The 20,452-nt window shown below is 45.2% G+C and overlaps 1 protein-coding gene across 1 annotated transcript in view; it reads right to left on the reverse strand.

Moving 5' to 3' along the window:
* Positions 1-20,452, reverse strand: part of RELN (reelin) — a 534,390-nt gene that overhangs the window by 224,653 nt on the left and 289,285 nt on the right. Inside the window, exons 19-20 of the mRNA XM_033958706.1 lie at positions 19,641-19,802; positions 627-863 (exon numbers count right to left, since the gene is read on the reverse strand). Of these exons, the coding sequence (XP_033814597.1) occupies positions 627-863; positions 19,641-19,802 (399 nt within the window). The remainder of the gene's footprint in view (positions 1-626; positions 864-19,640; positions 19,803-20,452) is intronic.

Here is a 20,452-nt window from a genome sequence, read left to right on the forward strand (position 1 = left end):
TACATCTCTCTTATATATTTGCAATATTTGTTACTTTAAGAACATAAGCATCGCCTCTGCCGAGTCAGACCACAGATCCATCATGCCCAGCAATCCGCTCCCGCGGCGGCCCCCCAGGTCAATGACCTGTAAGTGATCCAATGGATGAAATTGTTGGAAAGCAAGTCTACACATTCTGCTGAGATGGATGTGGAAATTCAGTCAACACCACAAATAAGAGGTAATGATCTGGCACAAATCAAATGCAAAACCAAAAGGCAGATAAGATCAAATAAAGGAAGCAAATCAGTCCAAATAACAAGAGGTCCAATTTATTAATACCAATGACCCGACTTGGCCATGTTTCGCCAGGGGTAATAAATCAGACTTCTTATTTGGACTGATCTGCTTTTTGGTTTTGCATGTGGAAATTCAGTGCAATAATTCTGGCAATGTTTTTGTTCCTAGTTGCGTGCATAAAGGCTCTTAGTGATAGAAACATAAAGTAAGATACCCAAACGAAGGCAACTAGCCTAGCTTTTGAGCCAACAACAAAGAAAGAATTGACTTTTAGATTTTTTTTTTTTTAATGCAAGACAGTGAATTATTTGTTTGGGTACTGCAGCAGATAAAGTAAATAGCCTTACCAGAGGGTCCAGTCATGACCACAGTATGGTTGAACATTCCCTAGGTAGAATCCCAAGGACTGTGTGACCTCTACTAGGTTGGTGAAATCCAGACTAATACTGTTGAAAAGCAACGATGTCATGATGATCTCATCAATAGCCCACACATCTTCACTCCGGCCAGAGTGATAAGGCTGCCACCATCTGAACTGTATTCCAAATTGCTTGGCATCTGCTGGAAGCTCCACAGATATTATCCTAAAAGACAAAGCACAAGATCTTACTGAAAGTACATTAAACATTAAGGAGGGAAGTTATCAAGCTGTGTTAGAGCTTAAGTTGTGTTATTTGCCCTTTAATGAAACCTAATGGGACCTAACAGCTTGACTTAATTTACTGCAGTGATATTTAAGTCACTATGAGTTATACATAAAGAGATACAAAACATGCAAATGCATGTAAAGCAGTGCATTGCTATATATAAACCATAAAGCAACTTAAGGTGATATATCATAAGTCACGATGTGGGCAGAAAATGATAGAAAAATGTTTTCATTTACGGAAATATGACTCCATAGCAGTAGTTGTGTGAGACTACCACTAGAGGTGCCATTTGACAGGTGGGGTCTGGAGATCGCTCCTGCCCAGTGACCACTGGACCACTAGGGCACACAGGTATGGCCACAAAGGTGCGGTGGGGTACTTTTGAAGGTTGGGGATTGTATTGGGTAAGAGGTGAGAACTTGAGTTGGAGGTTAGGGGCATGATCTAACCACTGTGACATACAAAGAAGCCAGGTTTCGCATTTCACTGACATTTTTGTGATCTTGGGCCATATCACTTAGCCCTCCTTTGCCTCAGGTGCAAAATTAGATTGTATGCCCTCCGAGGACAAGAAAATATCCAGTGGACCTGAAAGTAACTTTATTTCAGATACTACTGAAAAAGGTGTTAACTGAATCCTCTCTGAGGAAAGTGTTTACCAAATAGGGCACTTAAGTTATAAGCACTCTGAGGACAGGGAAATACCTATTGTACCTGAATATAGCTTGCCTTCATCAGTGAAATGCTTAAGATAAATAAAAAAAAATAAAAAAATCCCTGAAACAACTAAGGGTTGTAGGTAATGCAATGAGACCTAGTTACTAATAACATATCTTAAAGGGGAGGGGACTTGATATACGACTTTTTCTGTATGGTTACAATCAAAGCAGTTTACCTTTTTTTTTTTTACACACAGGTACTGAGTTTGCATCTGGGGCAGTGAAGTGTTAAGTGACGTGCCCAGAGTCACATGAAGCTGCCATAGGAATCATAGAAACATAGAAAAAGACGGCAGATAAGGGCCGCGGCCCATCTAGTCTGCCCACCCTAATGACTCTCCCCTATTTAACTCTGTGCAGAGATCCCACGTGACGATCCCATTTCTTCTTAAAATCAGGCACGCTGCTTGCCTCAATCACCTGAGGTGGAAGTCTATTCCAGCGATCAACCACTCTTTCGGTGAAAGAGTACTTCCTGGTGTCGCCGTGCAATTTCCCGTCCCTGATTTTCCATGGATGTCCTCTTGTCGCCGTAGGACCTTTAAAAAAGAAGATATCCTCTTCTACCTCGATACGGCCCGTGAGGTATTTGAACGTCTCGATCATGTCTCCCCTCTCTCTGCGTTCCTCGAGTGAGTATAGCCGTAATTTATCCAGCCGTTCCTCGTATGGGTGATCCTTGAGTCCCGAGACCATCCGGGTGGCCATTCGCTGGACTGACTCAAGCCTCAACATATCCTTGCGGTAATGAGGCCTCCAAAATTGTACGCAGTATTCCAGATGGGGCCTCACCATGGATCTATACAAAGGCATAATGACTTCAGGCTTACGGCTGACGAAACTCCTACGTATACATCCTATGATCTGCCTAGCCTTAGATGAAGCCTTCTCCACTTGATTGGCAGTCTTCATGTCTTCACTGATGATTACCCCCAAGTCCCGTTCTGCAACAGTCCTTGCTAGGATCTCGCCATTTAGGGTGTAAGTCTCACAACCTCAGGGTGCGGAGGCGGCTGCTTTAACCACTAGGCCACTCCTCCATAGTAGCCTACACTAACTTCCCCCTTTAACAGCAGTTCAAATTGATATTCTCTTCTGTCTCTCTTTGTTGAGCAAGGTAACCAGAACCTAATAAACTAATTTATTACATGCTGACTTGTCTAACTGATAGGACCTTTTAATTCTATCTTTCTAGATTTGGTTGAGCATATACATTTATCAAATCCTATGATCATTGTTTTCTGCAATATCTGGTTGAAAAATTCTGACTAGCATAATCATTCAACCTTAATCTCATCAAACAGTCTGTACACCCAGTAATCTTTTCCTTTTCGCATAGTGCACATATTCATTTCATTGTAGCGCAGAAATCTGATCAAAGATAACGTCCCAAGCGTACAGAGTATGCAAGACCATTTGATGTGTCATGGAACCTATGACAACCAACCTACATTCAACAAACTGAAAAAAAAAAAGGAAAATAATATCTGATTTCCCAAAGCAATCATTGTACACGGTAGCAGGATGCATCCGTTAAATTGCCACAACACTGACATGGACTTTCACGTCTCATAAATCATCACTGGCTATCACACCGCTCACAGCTTGAAGATGCGAAGTATCCTGGCAAGTTGCACATTTTGTCCCTATCTAGAATTAGAATGAGAGGCTTTGGCCAATGGGAAGCATACATTGAAAACAATGATTTTAGCTACGTATTCAGGGCAGTGCAAGAAATTAACCAGATGGCTAATGTGGAGAAAGGCATTCGAGCTCCCAAAGCAGCGTCACTAGGTTTTGTCTGATTACTTCCACAGCATGCAGTTTTTCCTGTGCACACGTGTGAGGGAGTATTATTTTGCCTTTGCACTAAAAACAAGGGGATCGATATTTAGGGCTCCTTTTACTAAGCTGCAATAGCGTTTTTTAGAGCACGCAGGATTTTAGCGCACGCTAAACCCGCGCTATGTGGCTAGAACTAATTCCAGCTCAATGCTGGCGTTAAGGTCTAGCACCTGCGGCAATTCAGCGCATGCTATACGTGCGCTAAAACCGCTATTGCAGCTTAGTAAAAGGAGCCCTTAAAACGATTTAACTAGTCAGAAATGGCTCCTGGTCGGGGCTAACTGCTAATTTTCAGTGGCAGTGTTGGTCTTTTAATTATTTATGTATGTATTATTTTATATGTATTCAAATCTTATATGATAAATAAAAGTTCTGTGAAGTAATAGACAATTGATTCTCTACCGATCTGATTTTGGTGTTTCCTATGGGCAGAGAATGGGCATGGAAGCATTAACCAGTTAGAACATTCTCATTAGGCCGTGCCAACTAATTCGGGAGCACTTACCACTTCCTATTTAGGATTATCGTGGGACCTGCAAAAGAAAAAAAAAAAAAAAAAGGAAAACGCCCTAAATACTGCCATGTTGAATCTAGGCTTAGCATGAGGGGAAAACCCCCCACGTTAAGATGCGCTAAGGCCAGATTATTGCAAAAGAACCAAAGCCGTAATAGCGATTTCAATGCAGCAAATGCAATATGGCCCATTCAATTTCTATGGAGCTGCGTCACATTTACTGCAACCAGATTCGCTACTGCAGCTTGTAAAAGGGGTCCTAAACAACTTATAGAGAAAAATATATTGCGGTCAATATTCAGAGCTATTTAGCCAGCTGGGAATGGTTCCTGGCCTTAGCTGGCACATATGAAGGGCCGCTGAAAAGTTCTCAGCCCAATCAAGAATATAACGATGGGGAGCCATGAAACGTACAAGTTATTCCACACTTTTCTTGACACTTTTTGTTTGAACGAAATCAAATGAAACGAAAAGTGTAGAATAACTTGTACATTTCATGGCTCCGGATCATTCTCTTTTTGATTGGGCTGAGAACTTTTCAGTGGCCCCTCGTAGCTGGCTATGATTCAACAGGGGGGAAATGGCTATCTCACCCTGAATATCTCTGTCTCCAGATAGGCCGGTGACTGGCTATGTCGTGCGACATAGTTGGTCACCGTCAATATTTCAGAGGCTCGCCAGGTAAGTTATGAGGTCAAAGACAACCGCCTAAAAGGGTGGTTAGCCAGCTAGTCACGCTAATCGGTTAACACACCTTAGTAAAAGAGGGCCTAAGTCAGGGGTGTCCAACCTGCGGCCCGAGGTCCACATGCGGCCCCGTGAAGGATTTTGTGTGGCCCCAGTCGAGGGCGATGCAGTGTTTTCCTCTGCTACCCTGGGTGTTTACCATCTTGCCGGCTCCCTCCTCTGTCTTGCTGCAGTGTTTGCGCATTTGTGCGGCCCCAGAAACATTTTTTTCGGCCAATGCGGCCCAGGGAAGCCAAAAGGTTGGACACCCCTGGCCTAAGTCATTCTAATCTAATCTAATCTTTGGTTCACGGTCCTGCGGTTTATCATACATCATATATCTGGACTTCCAAAAAGTCTTCGACAAGGTACCCCATGAGCGCCTGCTAAGGAAACTGTGGAACCACGGGGTGGAAGGGGACGTGCACAGATGGATCTGTAATTGGCTGGCGGACAGGAAGCAGAGGGTAGGAGTAAAGGGACACTACTCTGACTGGGAAGCAGTCACGAGTGATGTCCCGCAGGGATCAGTACTGGGACCACTGCTGTTCAATATATTCATTAATGACCTGGAAGTAGGGATGAAGTGCAAAGTTATAAAATTTGTGGATGACACAAAATTCTCCAGTAGGGTTAGAACTGTTGAGAAATATAAAGAACTACAAAAGGACCTGAACAAACTGAGTGAATGGGCAAATAAATGGCAAATGTGCTTCAATGTAGAGAAATGCAAAGTCTTGCACATAGGGAAAGGAAACCCGATGTACAACTACAAGATGGGGGGGGAATGGTATTGGGGAAAAGCAACCTAGAAAGGGACCTGGGGGTTTTGGTGGACTAAACAATGAAGCCGGGGGCACAATACGCAGCGGCCTCAAAGAAGGCGAACAGAATGTTGGGCATTATCAAAAAAGGAATCACTACCAGAACCAAAGAAGTTATCCTGCCGCTATATCGGGCGATGGTGCGCCCGCATCTGGAATACTGCGTTCAATACTGGTCGCCGTACCTTAAGAAGGATATTGCGACACGAGAGAGAGTCCAGAGAAGAGCAACCAAGATGATAAAGGGCATGGAAAATGTTCCATATGCTGAGAGGCTGGAGAAACTGGGGCTCTTTTCCCTGGAAAAACGGAGACTTAGAGGGGACATGATAGAAACTTACAAGATTATAAAGGGTATAGAGAAGGTAGAGAGGGACAGATTCTTCAGACTGGTGGGGGGAAACAAGAACAAGAGGGCACTCAAGAAAATTGAAGGGAGACAGATTCAGAACAAATGCTAGGAAGTTCTTCTTCACTCAGAGGGTGATGGATACCGGGAATGCGCTTCCAGAGGAGGTGGTAGAGCAGTACGATTTTGGGTTTCAAAAAGGGGTTGGATAAGTTCCTGAAGGAAAAGGGGACTGAAGGGTATAGTTAGAGGGGTACTATACAGGACAAAATGTCTTAATTAAAGGATCACTTACAAGTCACTGACCTGGGGGGCCGCCGCGGGAGTGGACTGCTGGCCGCGATGGACCTATGGGGTAAGCTTAAGTAAATGGCAACATATGCTGTTGTTATCTGTTAACTCCATGGTTTTATATTATGCTAGTTGTGATGTTTGCTCAGATGACATGACATAGAGAAGGTAGAAAGGGACAGATTATTTTGCCTACTGGGAACCACTAGAACAAGGGGGCACTCAGAGAAATTGAAAGGGGACAGGTTTAGAACCAATGCTGGGGGATCACGTGATGCAGCCTACCTAAACGGTTGTGGGAGTGGAGAGCTCCGTCCTAACCCCGCTGAAACCGGCTAATTATCGGCGATTTCCCCCGCGTTCAGTCCTGCGATCTCCTCGGGAGTAGTGCCGGGAGCCTTGCGCCGTTCTTGCTGCAGTTCGGAGGTGCGGTGCTATCGGGCATGCCCATTCGATCTGCAAAGTCCACTCGGGATCGGCCTCAGTCTCCCGCCGTTAAAATGGCGGCAGAGCCCGCGTCTTTCACTATCCCTGCGGGAGACTGGATACAAGAAATCACCCGATCGGTGTCGGCTGCCCTGGCGGATCGCCTCAATAAACTGCAATCGGCAGTTGATGAGGTACATGAAAAATTTGTTTCCCAGCAGCGGCGCCTCACTGAAGTGGAACAGAGGGTCTCTGGCCAGGAAGACACGTGTGCGGCTTTGGAGGCCCAGATGTCGGCGCTCCGCAAATCTAATACTGACATGCAGGCACAACTTGAGGAGCTGGAGAATCGCAGCCGTCGTAACAACTTGCGGCTGGTAGGTCTGCCAGAGTCTGTTGGAGATGCTGACCTGTATCGGATATTCAGTACCTGGTTGCCGGAGACACTGGGCCTGTCGAGTTCCGGCCTGCAGTTTGATTGTGAGACAGCCCATCGCATTGGCCCCAAATCGGGGGATGGCAGGCAGGTGCGCACGGCTATTGCACGTTTCTGCAATTGGAGAGGCAAGGAAGCTCTGTTACGTGCCTATCGTAAGGCTGAAGCCCTGGAGTACGAGGGGGCGAAGGTGCTTGTCTTCAATGACTACTCAGTGCGCGTCGCTGCCCAACGCAAGCTGATGTCGCCTTTCTGCACTGAGCTTCACAAGAGGGGGATCCAGTTTGCTTTGGTTTTCCCTGCTAAGCTGCGGGTCTGGAGGAATGGTGCGTCTGAGACCCTGACCACTGTGGAGGAGGCTCGCACCTATGTGGGCAATCTGGCAGCTTGCCCTCTTCCCTGATCCTCGACTGACGGGTCTCCACTGTGTCCTTGGTGTCCGGGCTTGTGTGTGTCTCGGATGATGACCTGCTGCGGGCGCTTGACGCTCTGACTGTTGGCCTCGGGATGGCACGGGAGCTGTTGCTGTTCTTGTTCTGCTGGTTCCTGATGGTGTATCGGCCGGACCCCCATTTGGTCCTAGGGTCAGACACTGGCTGCTCTCTCACATGCTACTTTGGACTGTCCTTGGACCCCAGTCCTCTGCTGTCAGGGCTTTGCACTACTCTCGAGCCTTTTTCAGTTTGATTTGGACTTATTTTCTCTCACATGTTTATTTTTGCTTACTGTGATGGTCCTCTGGGGGTGGATAGTTTGCGGGAGGGGGGGTTCTCCTAGGGGTAGGCAGTGGGTATGTTAGGGTCTGTGTACTGGTTACACGATTGGGGGGGTGAGGGGGAGGGAGGGAGGGGGGTGTGGGGGGTTGGGGGAGGTTGCTGGGGGTGTGTGAATGGGGGTTTGTGTTTTGGTGTGCTTGTGTTAGGATTGTGGCTTGGACTGCAGGGGGGGAGGTCTCTGGGGGGTGCAGGCTAGTTTGGTACCTGTTGTCATGCTGCTGGGTCCAGCTGGGAGACTCAGGAGTGGTTTTTCTTATCTCTTTTCTGCTCGGTTCCACTCCACCTAGAATTGATCCTGGCTGACCTCAGGGTGCTCACATTCAATGTGGATGGTATCAAATCTCCTATTAAGCGTTCACGAGTGCTGTCCTGTCTCCGCAAGTTGGACGCGGATATAGCTTTCCTACAGGAAACGCATCTCTCTCGGCTGGAACACGCCAAACTTCGCAGGGGCTGGGTGGGGGAAGTGTTCTCCTCGGCCTTTACGGGCCGTCAGCGGGGGTGGACATTCTCCTTCACAAGCATCTCCCTTTTCATCTTCATAAACAAATTCAAGATTCGGAGGGTCGTTTTGTTATAGTGCTGGGAGAGCTGTGGGGTCTTAAGTTACTGTTCTGCAACTTGTATGCTCCTAATGTCTACTGTCATAAGTTCTTCTCCACTGTTTTGGCCCATATTTCGCAGCACTCTGATTACAATTTGGTTGTGGGTGGGGACTTCAATATCACTGCAAATCCTGGAGTGGATTGTAAGCCGCCTCGGGCACGGACTCGGGACCATGATATGCGAGGGGTGGGCTTTTTTACTCAGCACTTAGACCTGGTAGATGTTTGGCGCACTTTGCACCCTTATGACACAGATTTAACTTTTTACTCTCATGCTCACAAGGTGTATGCCAGGCTGGACTACCTCCTCCTTGATAAATGCCTTTTCTCCACGGCCACTCATTCTGAAATATATGAGAGCTCATTATCTGATCATGCACCGGTGGGACTCCGACTATGTGTAGCGCCGGCGGGTAGGCCCTTCTCTTGGCGGTTGCCCTCTTCCTTATTTCAGGATCCGGAGTTCCGCGTTTTTTTAAGGGCGCGTTGGTTGGATTATCAACTTACGAATGATACGTCGGATGTGGGTCCCGTTACCTTCTGGTATGCTTCCAAGGCAGTGCTCCGCGGGCACATTATCGCTTATATTGCTGGTAAACGTAAGCAAACGGAGGGGGAACTCTTGCGGCTATCTAACCGGTTACATGACTTCCGGCAATCCCATATTTCTACCTTATCGGATTCGGATCGGGAGGAGATGCGGGTGGTGCGGGGTCAGCTTGAGGAGATCCTCAATAGGCGAACGGAGAACTCCTTGTACTATCAAAGATATCAGCTTTATAGGTGGGGAAGTAAAATGGGGAAGCTCTTGTCCAATTTGATCCGACCGCACAAAAAGAGACAGGTTATTACTTCTATCAAGGACTCTAGGGGTGTCCGACATGAGGGGGAAAGTCACATTGCCTCTCAATTCATTCAATGCTATCAGGCCCTCTATGGCCGCCGACCTCTGGATGTTGATGCTATGTCCCAGTTCTTTGCTGATCTGGGGTTGCCTCAGCTGACGGCGAGCCAGGCCGCGTCTCTCAATGAGCCTATTACGGCAGAGGAGATTTCCACCACGATCGGCTCGCTCACCTTGGCCAAAGCGCCGGGACCGGACGGCTTGGGTCCGGAATTCTACCGGATTTTGAGAGACCTGGTGGCTCTTCCGATGAGCAGGATGTGTAATGCGGTGGCGGGAGGGGCTGACCCCTTTTCTGATAATTTGGCCCACATAGTGTTGTTGCCCAAACCTGGGAAGGACCCTGATCTGGTGAGTTCTTTCCGCCCGATCTCTCTCTTAGACCAGGATATTAAGGTGTTGGCTATGACGCTGGCGCGGCATCTTAATTGTTTTCTACCGCACCTGATTCATCCAGATCAGGTGGGCTTTGTACCGGGTAGGTATGCATCTATAAATCTGTTGAAAGTGTTAGGGGCTATTCACGAGCATAGGGGAAGGGGAGGACAATCGGCAGTGGCGGGTTTAGATATGGAGAAAGCGTTTGACAGTGCGTCCTGGGAGTACCTATTTCGGGTATTAGAGGACTTTGGTTTTACGGGGAGTTTTTTGGAGTGGATCAAAGCATTGTATACTAATCCTCGGGCCCGTATACTTATCAATGGGAGCTTGACGGAGGCGTTCGCATTGCAGCGGGGAACACGGCAAGGTTGCCCGTTATCTCCCTTGTTGTTTTTGTTAGCTATAGAGCCCCTAGCTATCAAAATACGTCAGGCCCCTGAGGTTCGGGGTATCCAAGTGGGGGGACAGGAGTGTAAAATTAGTATGTTTGCGGATGATATTTTACTTTATTTGGACCAGGCCCCCATTCATCTGGAGGCTGCCTTGGCTATTGTTCGGGACTTTGGGGCCTTGTCGGGCTTGTTGGTTAATTGTAGTAAGTCCGAACTTTTGCTATTGGCTGGCGGCCCTGTGGAACCATGGCATGCCTTACTTCCCATTCCACCGTCGCTTCACCCGGTCAGTTACCTGGGTATTTACCTCAGCACCAATTCGGCCACGTTTTACTCCATGAATGTTCTTCGCCACCTTGATGCCATCGGGAAATTGTGCCTCCAGTGGCAGGACCTTCCCCTGGGTTTGCTGGGTCGAGTGGCCTTGGTGAAAATGGTCATGCTTCCCAAATTGCTCTATCCGCTCCAAACGGTGCCGATCTGGCTTCGCCGTGTCGATGTCCTCCGCTTTCATTCTCTGATCTCTCGGTTTCTCTGGCGATCTAAGGCCCCTCGTATCGCTTTGACAAAGATGATGTTGGCTAGGGGAATGGGAGGGTTGAATGTCCCTGATTTACGCCTGTACAATGTAGCGGCCCTCCTGCGGTGGATCCACGAGGGTCACACCAGGTTAGTGCGCTACTTCCCTCAGGGCTGGGTTGAGTCTTGGAGCCTACCTTTTCGGTTCTTTAACCTGCTTCACTTTCAACCGGACCATGTGGCTCGCTCGGGGGGTCGCTCAGCTTTCTTGGCTCCCTTTAGGAGGGCCTGGCAGTGGTGGCGGCGCAGGCAGGGTCTGCCGGATGCGGTTTCCCCCTTTATGACCTTCGAGGGTAATACGGGCTTTCTCCCTGGTTGGGGACGGACGATATTCCGAGCCTGGGCACACAGTGGATGTCGAACCATATCCGATGTCCTGGCCGTTATGGGGGGTTCTTTCCCCTCGTTTCAACAGCTCCAGAGGAAATGGGACTTTCCCCCCCGGTATCTGTTTTCTTTCCTTCAACTCCGCCATTACTGGGAGGTCACTCGGCAGGCTCATGCGCGGGGTTGGGACTCGGGGCTTCTGGATCAGATTTTTGAGGTGACCCCGCTGGCGCTCAATCGGCTGTCCCACTGGTATGGTGTTCTCCGTCTCTCTGCTCAGGTTTCTGGGATGAGTGTCCTACGGGAGAGATGGGAGGGGGATTTGGGTTTGAGTATTCCGGCGCCCCAATTCCTGGATTGCTTCCGGTCTCTTTATCTCTTCTCCAAATCGGCAGACTATCAAGAAATGCAGTATAAAATCTTGCATAGAGTCTATATTACTAGACAGCGGGGGGCTCAGATAGGGCTCTGGGCTAGTGACTTATGTAGTAAATGTAAAAGCCAGCCTGGCACGTACCTTCACTCTTTCCTTGAATGTACAAAGCTTACTATCTGAACGGGGCTTCTGGCCCTTCTTGATGAGGTTCTTCACAGCTCTATTGAGTGGGATTATGGTACTCTCCTCCTGGGCCTCCAGGGGTCCCTACGGGATCAGGGTCTCTCCCCCCCGCAACGACGATTCCTTTACAACACCATTTTAGTGGGGAAGAAATTGATTTTGACTTATTGGGTTTCCGAGGATGCACCCCCCCAGGCCCAATGGCGGGCCAAGCTGAGAGAGATGGTGCAATTTGAGATCCGCTCTTACAGTAAATCTAGTAAGCTGGATCTGAGGCACTATGTCACTCTGTGGGAGAATTTGTTGGAGCTTCTATCATCCTGATTTTTCTTAATTGTGGGCTCTCTTTAGCCCATCTACCTGTTCGGGGCTTTTTACTTCTGTTGCAGTCCTTTCCATGGTCCATTTCGTGCTTGCATTCTCTAGGGAGGGGGAGGGGTTGGGCTTGGGTTTGGCGGGGTAGGTGTGTCTGGTAGCTTTGGCTGTGTGGTGGCTGGGTGATTCTTGGGTGTTTGTTGTGCGGATTGGTGTGTCTGGTGAGCGGTCTGGGTGTTGTTGCTTGTGGGGGGTTTTCCATTATAAAATATGGCAGAGGTTCCAGTCTGGCTTCTTATTTTTGTGGGTTCTGGGGTGGGATTTGCTTGCTCCAAGGTTTGGCCTCTTGTTGCGCCTTGCCCTGTCTCTCGTTGGCTCTTTTCACTCGGGAGGGCTTGCTCTTGCCTGTTGTTGATGTTCATCTCACTCTTTGTGTTTCTTTTTGATAATGTGTAAGTTACTGTGCAGACTGTGGCTGCTTGTCTGGACCATTTGCCATTTTCAATAAAAAGAATTTGAAAAAAAAAAAAAAAAGAACCAATGCTAGGAAATTCGTTTTCACTCAGAGGGTGGTGGACACCTGGAATGCGCTTCCGGAGGTTGTGATAAGACAGAGTACACTACCGGGTTTCAAAGAAGGATTGGATAAATTCTTGAAGGATACAGGGATCGAGGGATATAGATAGAGATAGAAATAGGTTATGAAAGGGTATAGATAGAAGGACAAGGGGGACAAAATGATTTGGACAAGGATCACCTTACAGGTCATGGACCTGATGGGCCGCCGCGGGAGCGGATTGCTGGGCGCGATGGACCTCTAGTCTGACCCAGCGGTGGCAACTTCTTATGTTATGTTCTTAATGTTCTGACAATTACATTCCATAAAGATTCATATTTTAAAAAAGAAAGAAAGAATGACAGAAAATTACTCTCCCTAAGCCTATTGAAATTCCTCTTATTTGTCTGCTTTCTCATAGCAGACAAAGACAGAAGAAAGGCAGAAGGTTGAGAAAAGCAAGGGACAGGATTTCTTTTGGCCACTTTTGATAGAACAGTAGAATATTCCAGTCTCTATTAAATTTCATTTAGAACTTCTACCTGTTGAGAGACCTCCACACTGATCTCAGTCTTTTCCAGATATGCATGTATTTAATATTAAAACCCACCGCAGTTCTGTTTGGAAGAAAAATGCAGCTGTCAAACAGCAGCAAGATTAAATAGAGGATTTTCCCACAGAACATTAAACGTGCAATTATTTTTCCTATGACCAAAGAGTAATTAAATTGCTGACTACAGATTGACTGTAGAATTTATCACTCTATTTTCATTACAATGAAAAATGATTTTTTTTTTGGCTAGCAAGCACACAAAGGTAGATCCGATCAAGCTCCATGTTCTCCATCATCATAAATGTCAACAATATGTCCACATAGGCACATCTGTTCATTTTTCCCATGTTCACAGCATGCCATAACCCAAGACAAAGCTCCTTATTTGCCCTTAGGTCCTCAGAACATTCAAAGCATCCCTCAATTCCATTTTTGTGCACAAAAATAAAATATATACAAATGTGCAATTTAGTCCACATTGATTACTGTGAATTTACTGACAAACAAAAATCCTTTTCATAGTGGATTATGCATTATCAAACCTCATGGGCAATAGAATCCTGCATATTCAGAGCTAGATCTAACCTGTGCACAAAGAACTGCAGTGGCCATCTTCTCTTTCTCAAATAGGTACGTTTTTCAGGATATCTCCGGAGAATATCTATCAAAAATACGGTTATTTTTGCCTATCATGCAAGGCTAGTATACAGCCAAGTTCCAGCGTTGCTATAGTATCACATTTTGCAGGAAGACAAAATTTAACCCTCCCTCAAGAGGAGCTCCTGTGGTCCTCAGTTCCTGTATCATATAGCATGGTGAATTCCACATAGAACTCCAATTAAGGGCATCTTTCCAAAGTCTCTCTGAGTTCTTTCATCCTATGCAAGTGATTTCTGCTCTCAGAACATTCCGTAGATAATATTTCCTAGCTGAAGCTTTAACCAGGACCCTCTTTTCTACAGGAACCTGGCCTAGTGCACAGCTAATAGCAGGATCACCCTCCGGCTGAACCAGTAAAAAATCTGCTAGTTTCCTTAAATTGTAGTTTTCTTTTTAAACCACCATGGGCTCATAGGTTCGATGAAATTAGAACGTCATCAAAAAGTCTAGCAATGCTCATGTAGAAAAACTTAAACTCATGCATTATAGACATAGGATGTCATTTTAGGCTTGTGGTGCTACTACTAAGGTCCATCAAGCCATATATGGAAGGATGCCCCTTAGTGAAAGTACTGTGAGATTACCACTTGGGAGCAGGCACCATTTTGGAGGAAGTGCCACCTGGGTGGCATTGGAAATTAATTGCTGCTGTCTTAGCAGTTGCCTGGACCTCTGAGCCATGTCCCAGGAGGGGGGATGCGTGCAGAGGGAAGCTAGGGAAAGGGGCAGAGTTTCTGTGTTGGGGGGGTGGGCATTCTGTGGGAGTGGGTGAGACTGTTAGGGCAATATATGGGGTTGGACTGGGTGCTCATGCTGGGGGATTGGTATAAGCTGGCTCTTGTATAAAGATTTTAGGTCAGGGTGAAGGATCACATGAACCATCTTTGCAGCTTGATACCGGACTGTCAGTAGCACAGCTGCATTTACTGCATCCTCTTGAGCTGGTGGTGTTTGACGAGGCTATTGGCAATTCTGATAGCTAGAACATGGTAATAACCCAGGAGCCAGCTGCCACAGCCAGCCACACCTCCACTCATCTCTGTCACAACCAGACCAGCTCACTCCCGCACTAGGTTCTTAGAAAGGAAAGGATCCTGTTTTAGGGCAGTTGACAATAGCTTATGTTACAGTCTACTGTTCTGAAAACCGTGCATTAATTGCTTAGAGCAACTTAGTAGAGGAGCCCCTTAAGTTATTATAATAATAATAATTTCTTATATACCGCCAAAGCCATAATAGTTCGAGGCGGTTTACAATAAGAAAGAGCTGGACAATCAGCGAAAAAAGGCACAATGTAAAGTCTATGTTTCAAAAGCCCAGGTTACTTGTCTTCATACCTCCTATTACAATCAAATAATTACGAATTGTGTTTATCTAAAGAAAACCTTATGCTAGTAGTATTAGTGTGATAGTGTGTGTGGACGGTGGGGAAGCAGGGCCTTCATAAAATACAGTCAGACGGGGATGCCAGGTGAAACATAAACCTTTATTAACCAAATGCTGATATTTTGTCACATCTCTGGCACGGTAAATAAGGAATAATGTCTCTGAAGTTTAGAGACAAACCTTCCACAAACCTCAAAACCTTCAATACGTACATCTACTTGCAGTGTTCTCAAACACAGGGCTGGCTCCCTCCAGACCTCCTAAACAGGATTCTTATATAGCCAAAGTTACAGCTTGTCCTACTTTGGCTGGCTTCTCATAACTTCCCATACGCACGAGGACGGGAAACCCAAATTCCAGGGCCACTTCACTACTTCCAGAGCCTCTGCATCTGCCTCTGCCTCAGGCTCTCTTGTCTTGGGATCTCTTCTCTCAGAGACCTCTCTGATTAACTACCTGCTAGAGCATTTATCCTTTTTCCACGCTGAGCTCCACCCCTTCTGCCTCAGCAGGATTTCATCACTCTTCCAATGTGCCTCAGCCCTGAGCTGCAGAGGCTCAGTGCCTTATGGGACCTGAAGTCCACCTACTTTTGGACTAGCACCCTCTGCTGCTCAATGATACACTGTAAGCCATGGTGAGGGAGGGCCCTTTACTCCCTTTCAATTAGAAAGAAGCTTTCTAGTAAATCACTATTCTCTGAAATTGCTCATCTCTTATGGAATTCCTTACCGATTACTCTTAGATTTGAAAGTGATTTACTACAGTTTAGAAAACTTCTTAAAACTATTTTATTTCAGAAATATATGGGTTTTCAGCCTCCACATGCTGAGGAAAGTAAGATCCTATTTTCGCCAACAACATTTCGCCGTCCTTGTCCAATCCATCATCCTCTCCAAATTAGACTACTGCAATGCCATCTACTTAAGCCTATCAAAAAAAAGTCCTCAAAGACTCCAGCTAATCCAGAATACTGCAGCCAAGTTGATCTTTGCAAAACGCAAGTCTGACCATGTCTCCCCACTCCTAGCCAAACTTCACTGGCTCCCAGTGATTTCCAGAATCCATTTCAAATGCTCCTGCCTGGCTTTTAAGATCATTCACGGCATCCTTCCTCTCTTAATCCCACTATCTTATAACTCCTCGAGTTCTGACTCTACCAGACCCACCCAAAGGTATAAATTATCCTTCCCCTCTCTACATGGTATTTGCTATGCAAGCAAACTGGGAAAATCCCTTCTCTTCAGAATCACAGGTCTTCGGAACAACCTTACTACCCCGCTGCGGAACCTGGGCTCCCTCCAAATATTCTGCAAGCAACTGAAAACCTGGCTTTTCACTAAAATGTAATTCTATCCCCCCCCTTACTCTTCTCTTCTATATATAAGTTCATGTAAACTTTTTTTTTTTTTTCCCTTCTCTTCCTATATTTTAAGTTCTTGTAAACCGTGCCGAGCTCCACAACATCTGTGGAGATGATGCGGTATATAAACTTAAGGTTTAGTTTAGTTTAGTTTACTGATTGTTTTTATGATTCTGCATTAGTTTTTACTATGGTGATCTTACTCTTTTGTAAATTGTTCAGATATCCTGGACTGGCTGGTATATACAGTACATTATAATTCTTGTAATTTAGGTAATTTAGTGCAAGGATAGGGTGCTCTAGGGGCAGCAATATTCAGAGCTGCTAGCCACAGAACTTGGGAATATGCATGGGCAAAAAATTCCAGTTCATTTTCAGAAATTGTTTAGATTTTCATTTTTTGTTCATTCCATACATTTGGTTTCATGCATATTAAATTGATTTTGTGATCAACCAAAAACTTGTCCTGTAGTGTCCACAGGAAAAATGAAAATCCAAAGCAAAAAGTACTGTGGAAACTGATGTACCATACCATATTCTTATAACCCACAAATGTCAACTGGGAATCATTGCGGCTTACATAAGATTAATAAGGTTAGTAACATAACTCATAGCAAGGAAGAGAGTGTGGCGTAATGGTTAGTGCTACAGCCTCAGCACCCTGAGGTTGTGGGTTCAAACCCACGCTGCTTCTTGTGACCCTGGACAAGTAGACTTTATTTATATCAAGAGAGTAATCCACAACTTTGGAACAATGTTGAACATCCACTACTTGTACCAGTGAAGAGTGCCCAGTACGGTCTGTGTTTCGACCTTATTGTCTTCCTCAGGGGTCCCGATATGGTCTCTTCAAAGATGTGTGGATATAGAAAGCCTACGTCAAGCGTGGGTGAAATGTTTTCCTCCAGTCTCTATGTGGTGGAATGTTCCAACATTGTTCCAAAGTTGTGGATAATAAAGTCTGCATCAATAACATCAGTCTCCACAGTACTTTTTGCTTTAAATTGATTTTGTGTTCATTACATTTTTAAAGGTGCACTAATGAACTGTGGGCCATATTCTATAAATGGTGCCTCCCCCAAATCCGCATAGGCTAGAACGGTTCATAGTCTAAAGCGCGCGAGGACAAAGGCGCGCCGACAACCGAGCGTGGACAACTGAGTGCAGGACTTCATCATTTAAAGGGCTCCGACGGGGTGTGTTGGTGGGGACCCCCCCCCCCCCACTTTACTTAATAGAGATCGCACTGGCGTTGTGGGGGGCTTGGGGGGTTGTAACCCCCCTCATTATAATGGAAACTTAACTTTTTCCCTGTTTTTTTAGGGAAAAAGTTAAGTTTTCAGTATAATGGTGGGGGTTCCCCCCCCCAACATGGCAGTGTGAGGCAGCACGATTCCTATTAAGTAGAGTGGGGGGTTCCCCCCCACACCCCCTGTCAGAGCCCTTTAAAATACGGGTTTTCTTCAGTGCCCTGTGCTCAGTTGTCCACGCTCGGTTGTCGGCGCACCTTTGTCCTCACACGCTTTTGACCAGTCACCGACTAGAACGGTGCTTAGCACAATTCTATGAAAGGTATCCGCACCTTATAGAATTGCGCTAAGTACCAGTGCATGTCACAACTTTTAGGCATACCTATTTAGGTCAAGGAAAACCAGGCCTAAACACCTGCGCTTAGCCTGTGTGTGCGTCGGGCATATTCTATAACTGCGCACATATATTCTAGGATCTGCCCGTACTCTTCCCCGGCCATGCCCCCTTTTCAGATTTGCGCCCTGGAACTGGCATGCGGCACTTTACACCTAACATATTGTGTGCATAGCTTTTAATTAGTGCCAATTAGAATCAATTACAAGGTGTCGGTTGACAATTAGGCTTGTTGAACAATTAAGTTGTGCACGTGCATGTCGATTTGAGCGCACAACATTATTTGGGGGTGAGGGATTAGAGGAGTAGCTTAATGGTTAAAGCAGCAGGCTGGGAACCAAGAGGGCCTGGTTCAAATCCCATGGCAGCTTCTTGTGGCCTTAGCAAATCACTTAACCCTACATGCCTCAGGAGAAGGCAACAGCAAACCACTCCTGCATTATGCTAAGAAATCCATGAGAGGTGGTCACCAGGAGTCAACTCTGACCCAAGGGCACACCTGGAATCTGGAAATGAACTGAACATGTGTTTATGAATACACAATCCTAGTATAATTTATGCTTTCAAGTCTAAATGCAGCAATAGAAGGGATAAATTATTTGTATAAAGTTATGCTGGCATATTTGGTAGTCAGACTTGGTAGGACAGTTGGGTTGAGTCAAAGAAAATAGAGAAGGCAACCAGGTGGTACTCAATATCTTTATTCTTTGAAAACTGGTTGCCTTCTCTGTTTTCTTTGAATATCTGCCTTAATAAGGTAGAATCTCCTGTTGCTTTGTATAGGATAGTTGGGTTGAACACGTATATGAATGAATTATCTGTATAACTTTATGCAATTGTTGGTCTGACTCTCAAGCTTGTCTTCAATGGAAGCATCAGAAATTTCCAGCTCTTACTTGGAAACATGTTTTATGCGGAGACAAAGTATTTCTTGATTGAAAAATTTCTAGCAAAGTCTTGCAGTAATCAAAAAGATGAGAACACATGACAGAATATTATGTAAGTCTGTATTGGTTGAAGTTGATAGACAGGATACGCTATAAGCTACTGCTAACCGTTTATATGTGCCTGCATAACTTGGCTCCTAAACATCTTGTTGAGAGCATTCTGCCACGTATTCCGTCTTGTCCACTTCGATCTGCAGAACAATTAGAACTGCAAATTCCATCTGTAAAAGAGCTGAGGCTAACATTATCTAGTGATAGTATATTCCATTGTATTGGGCCTAGGGAATGGAATAACCTCCCTGAGTACATTCATCGACAACAGAATATACAGAATTTTAAACGATTGCTTAAATGGCATCTTTTTTGCCAGACGAAATACAGGGTATGAGATTGTGTGGTTAATAAGGAAGAAATGATGACAGTAAAGTGCTGGTCGCCTATGTATTTTATTGATTGTATTTTTGCTCTGTTTTGTGGGTGTATTTATTGTCGATCTGGTGTGTATTTTTGTATGTTAGTTTGTAACATGCCCTGGGTAAGGGTGGGATATAAATAAATAAACCAAACCAAACCCAAAAAAAAAAAAGCCCTTAAAGTCATGAATACATGTTCTTCATAACAACATTTCCCATACCTTGGTTCGTGATAGCTGAGATAGGAATAATGTTCCAGCAGTTTCCAGGTAATGCCGTTGTCATAAGAGTAATGTAGCAAAACTCCTTCCCCAGGCTGGTCTGGTGCTTTACACGTACTCAGAACCGACTTACTCCCAAGGCGCAATGTGAACTGGAGGAATCTTGGGAAGATGGAAAGTGCATTATTGACAAACTTCTAGATCAACCTGTCACTTTTTTTCTCACTGTTTTTGCATCCACCTATCAATTCTCAAATCTAGGAAATGTTAATCAGTTAATAAAGAATGAAAAACAGATGACATTTTTTTTGTCCTGCTGAATTGATTTTTTCACATGGGTAATGCAATGTGATATACATTTTTCAAACTGACAGAATTTAATTATTCATTACGCATCGGAATGAATTGGGCTAATCAGCAGCCACAAGTTGTCAAAAAAAATTTTTTTAATCCTTCATAAATAATTTTTTATTTGGCTCTGACACAATGGTTTTATATTAACATCTATTTTTAGGCTGCTTGTACAGTTCTTAACCTCAAGTCTGCTTATTTAATATAACCCCAAAATGGAATAGCTCAATAAAATCAAGACTGAAAACATGAAGGAAAGACAAACACAGATTTTATCAATTTATCACATTACAAAAATAGCTCACATCAAGGGTAAGCTTCAAGGACTGGGCAAAGGAAGGTCCAAAGAAAATACAAAAGAAATGGGGAGAATAATTTTGTAAAAGCCTTTTATATATAGAGCTTGGTTTCACACATAGAAAGGGCATTATGTAAAAGCTACAAGCACATATATGTAAAAA

Source organism: Geotrypetes seraphini, chromosome 9 (genome assembly GCF_902459505.1).
Source record: "Geotrypetes seraphini chromosome 9, aGeoSer1.1, whole genome shotgun sequence".
NCBI classification, from domain to species: Eukaryota; Metazoa; Chordata; class Amphibia; order Gymnophiona; family Dermophiidae; genus Geotrypetes; species Geotrypetes seraphini.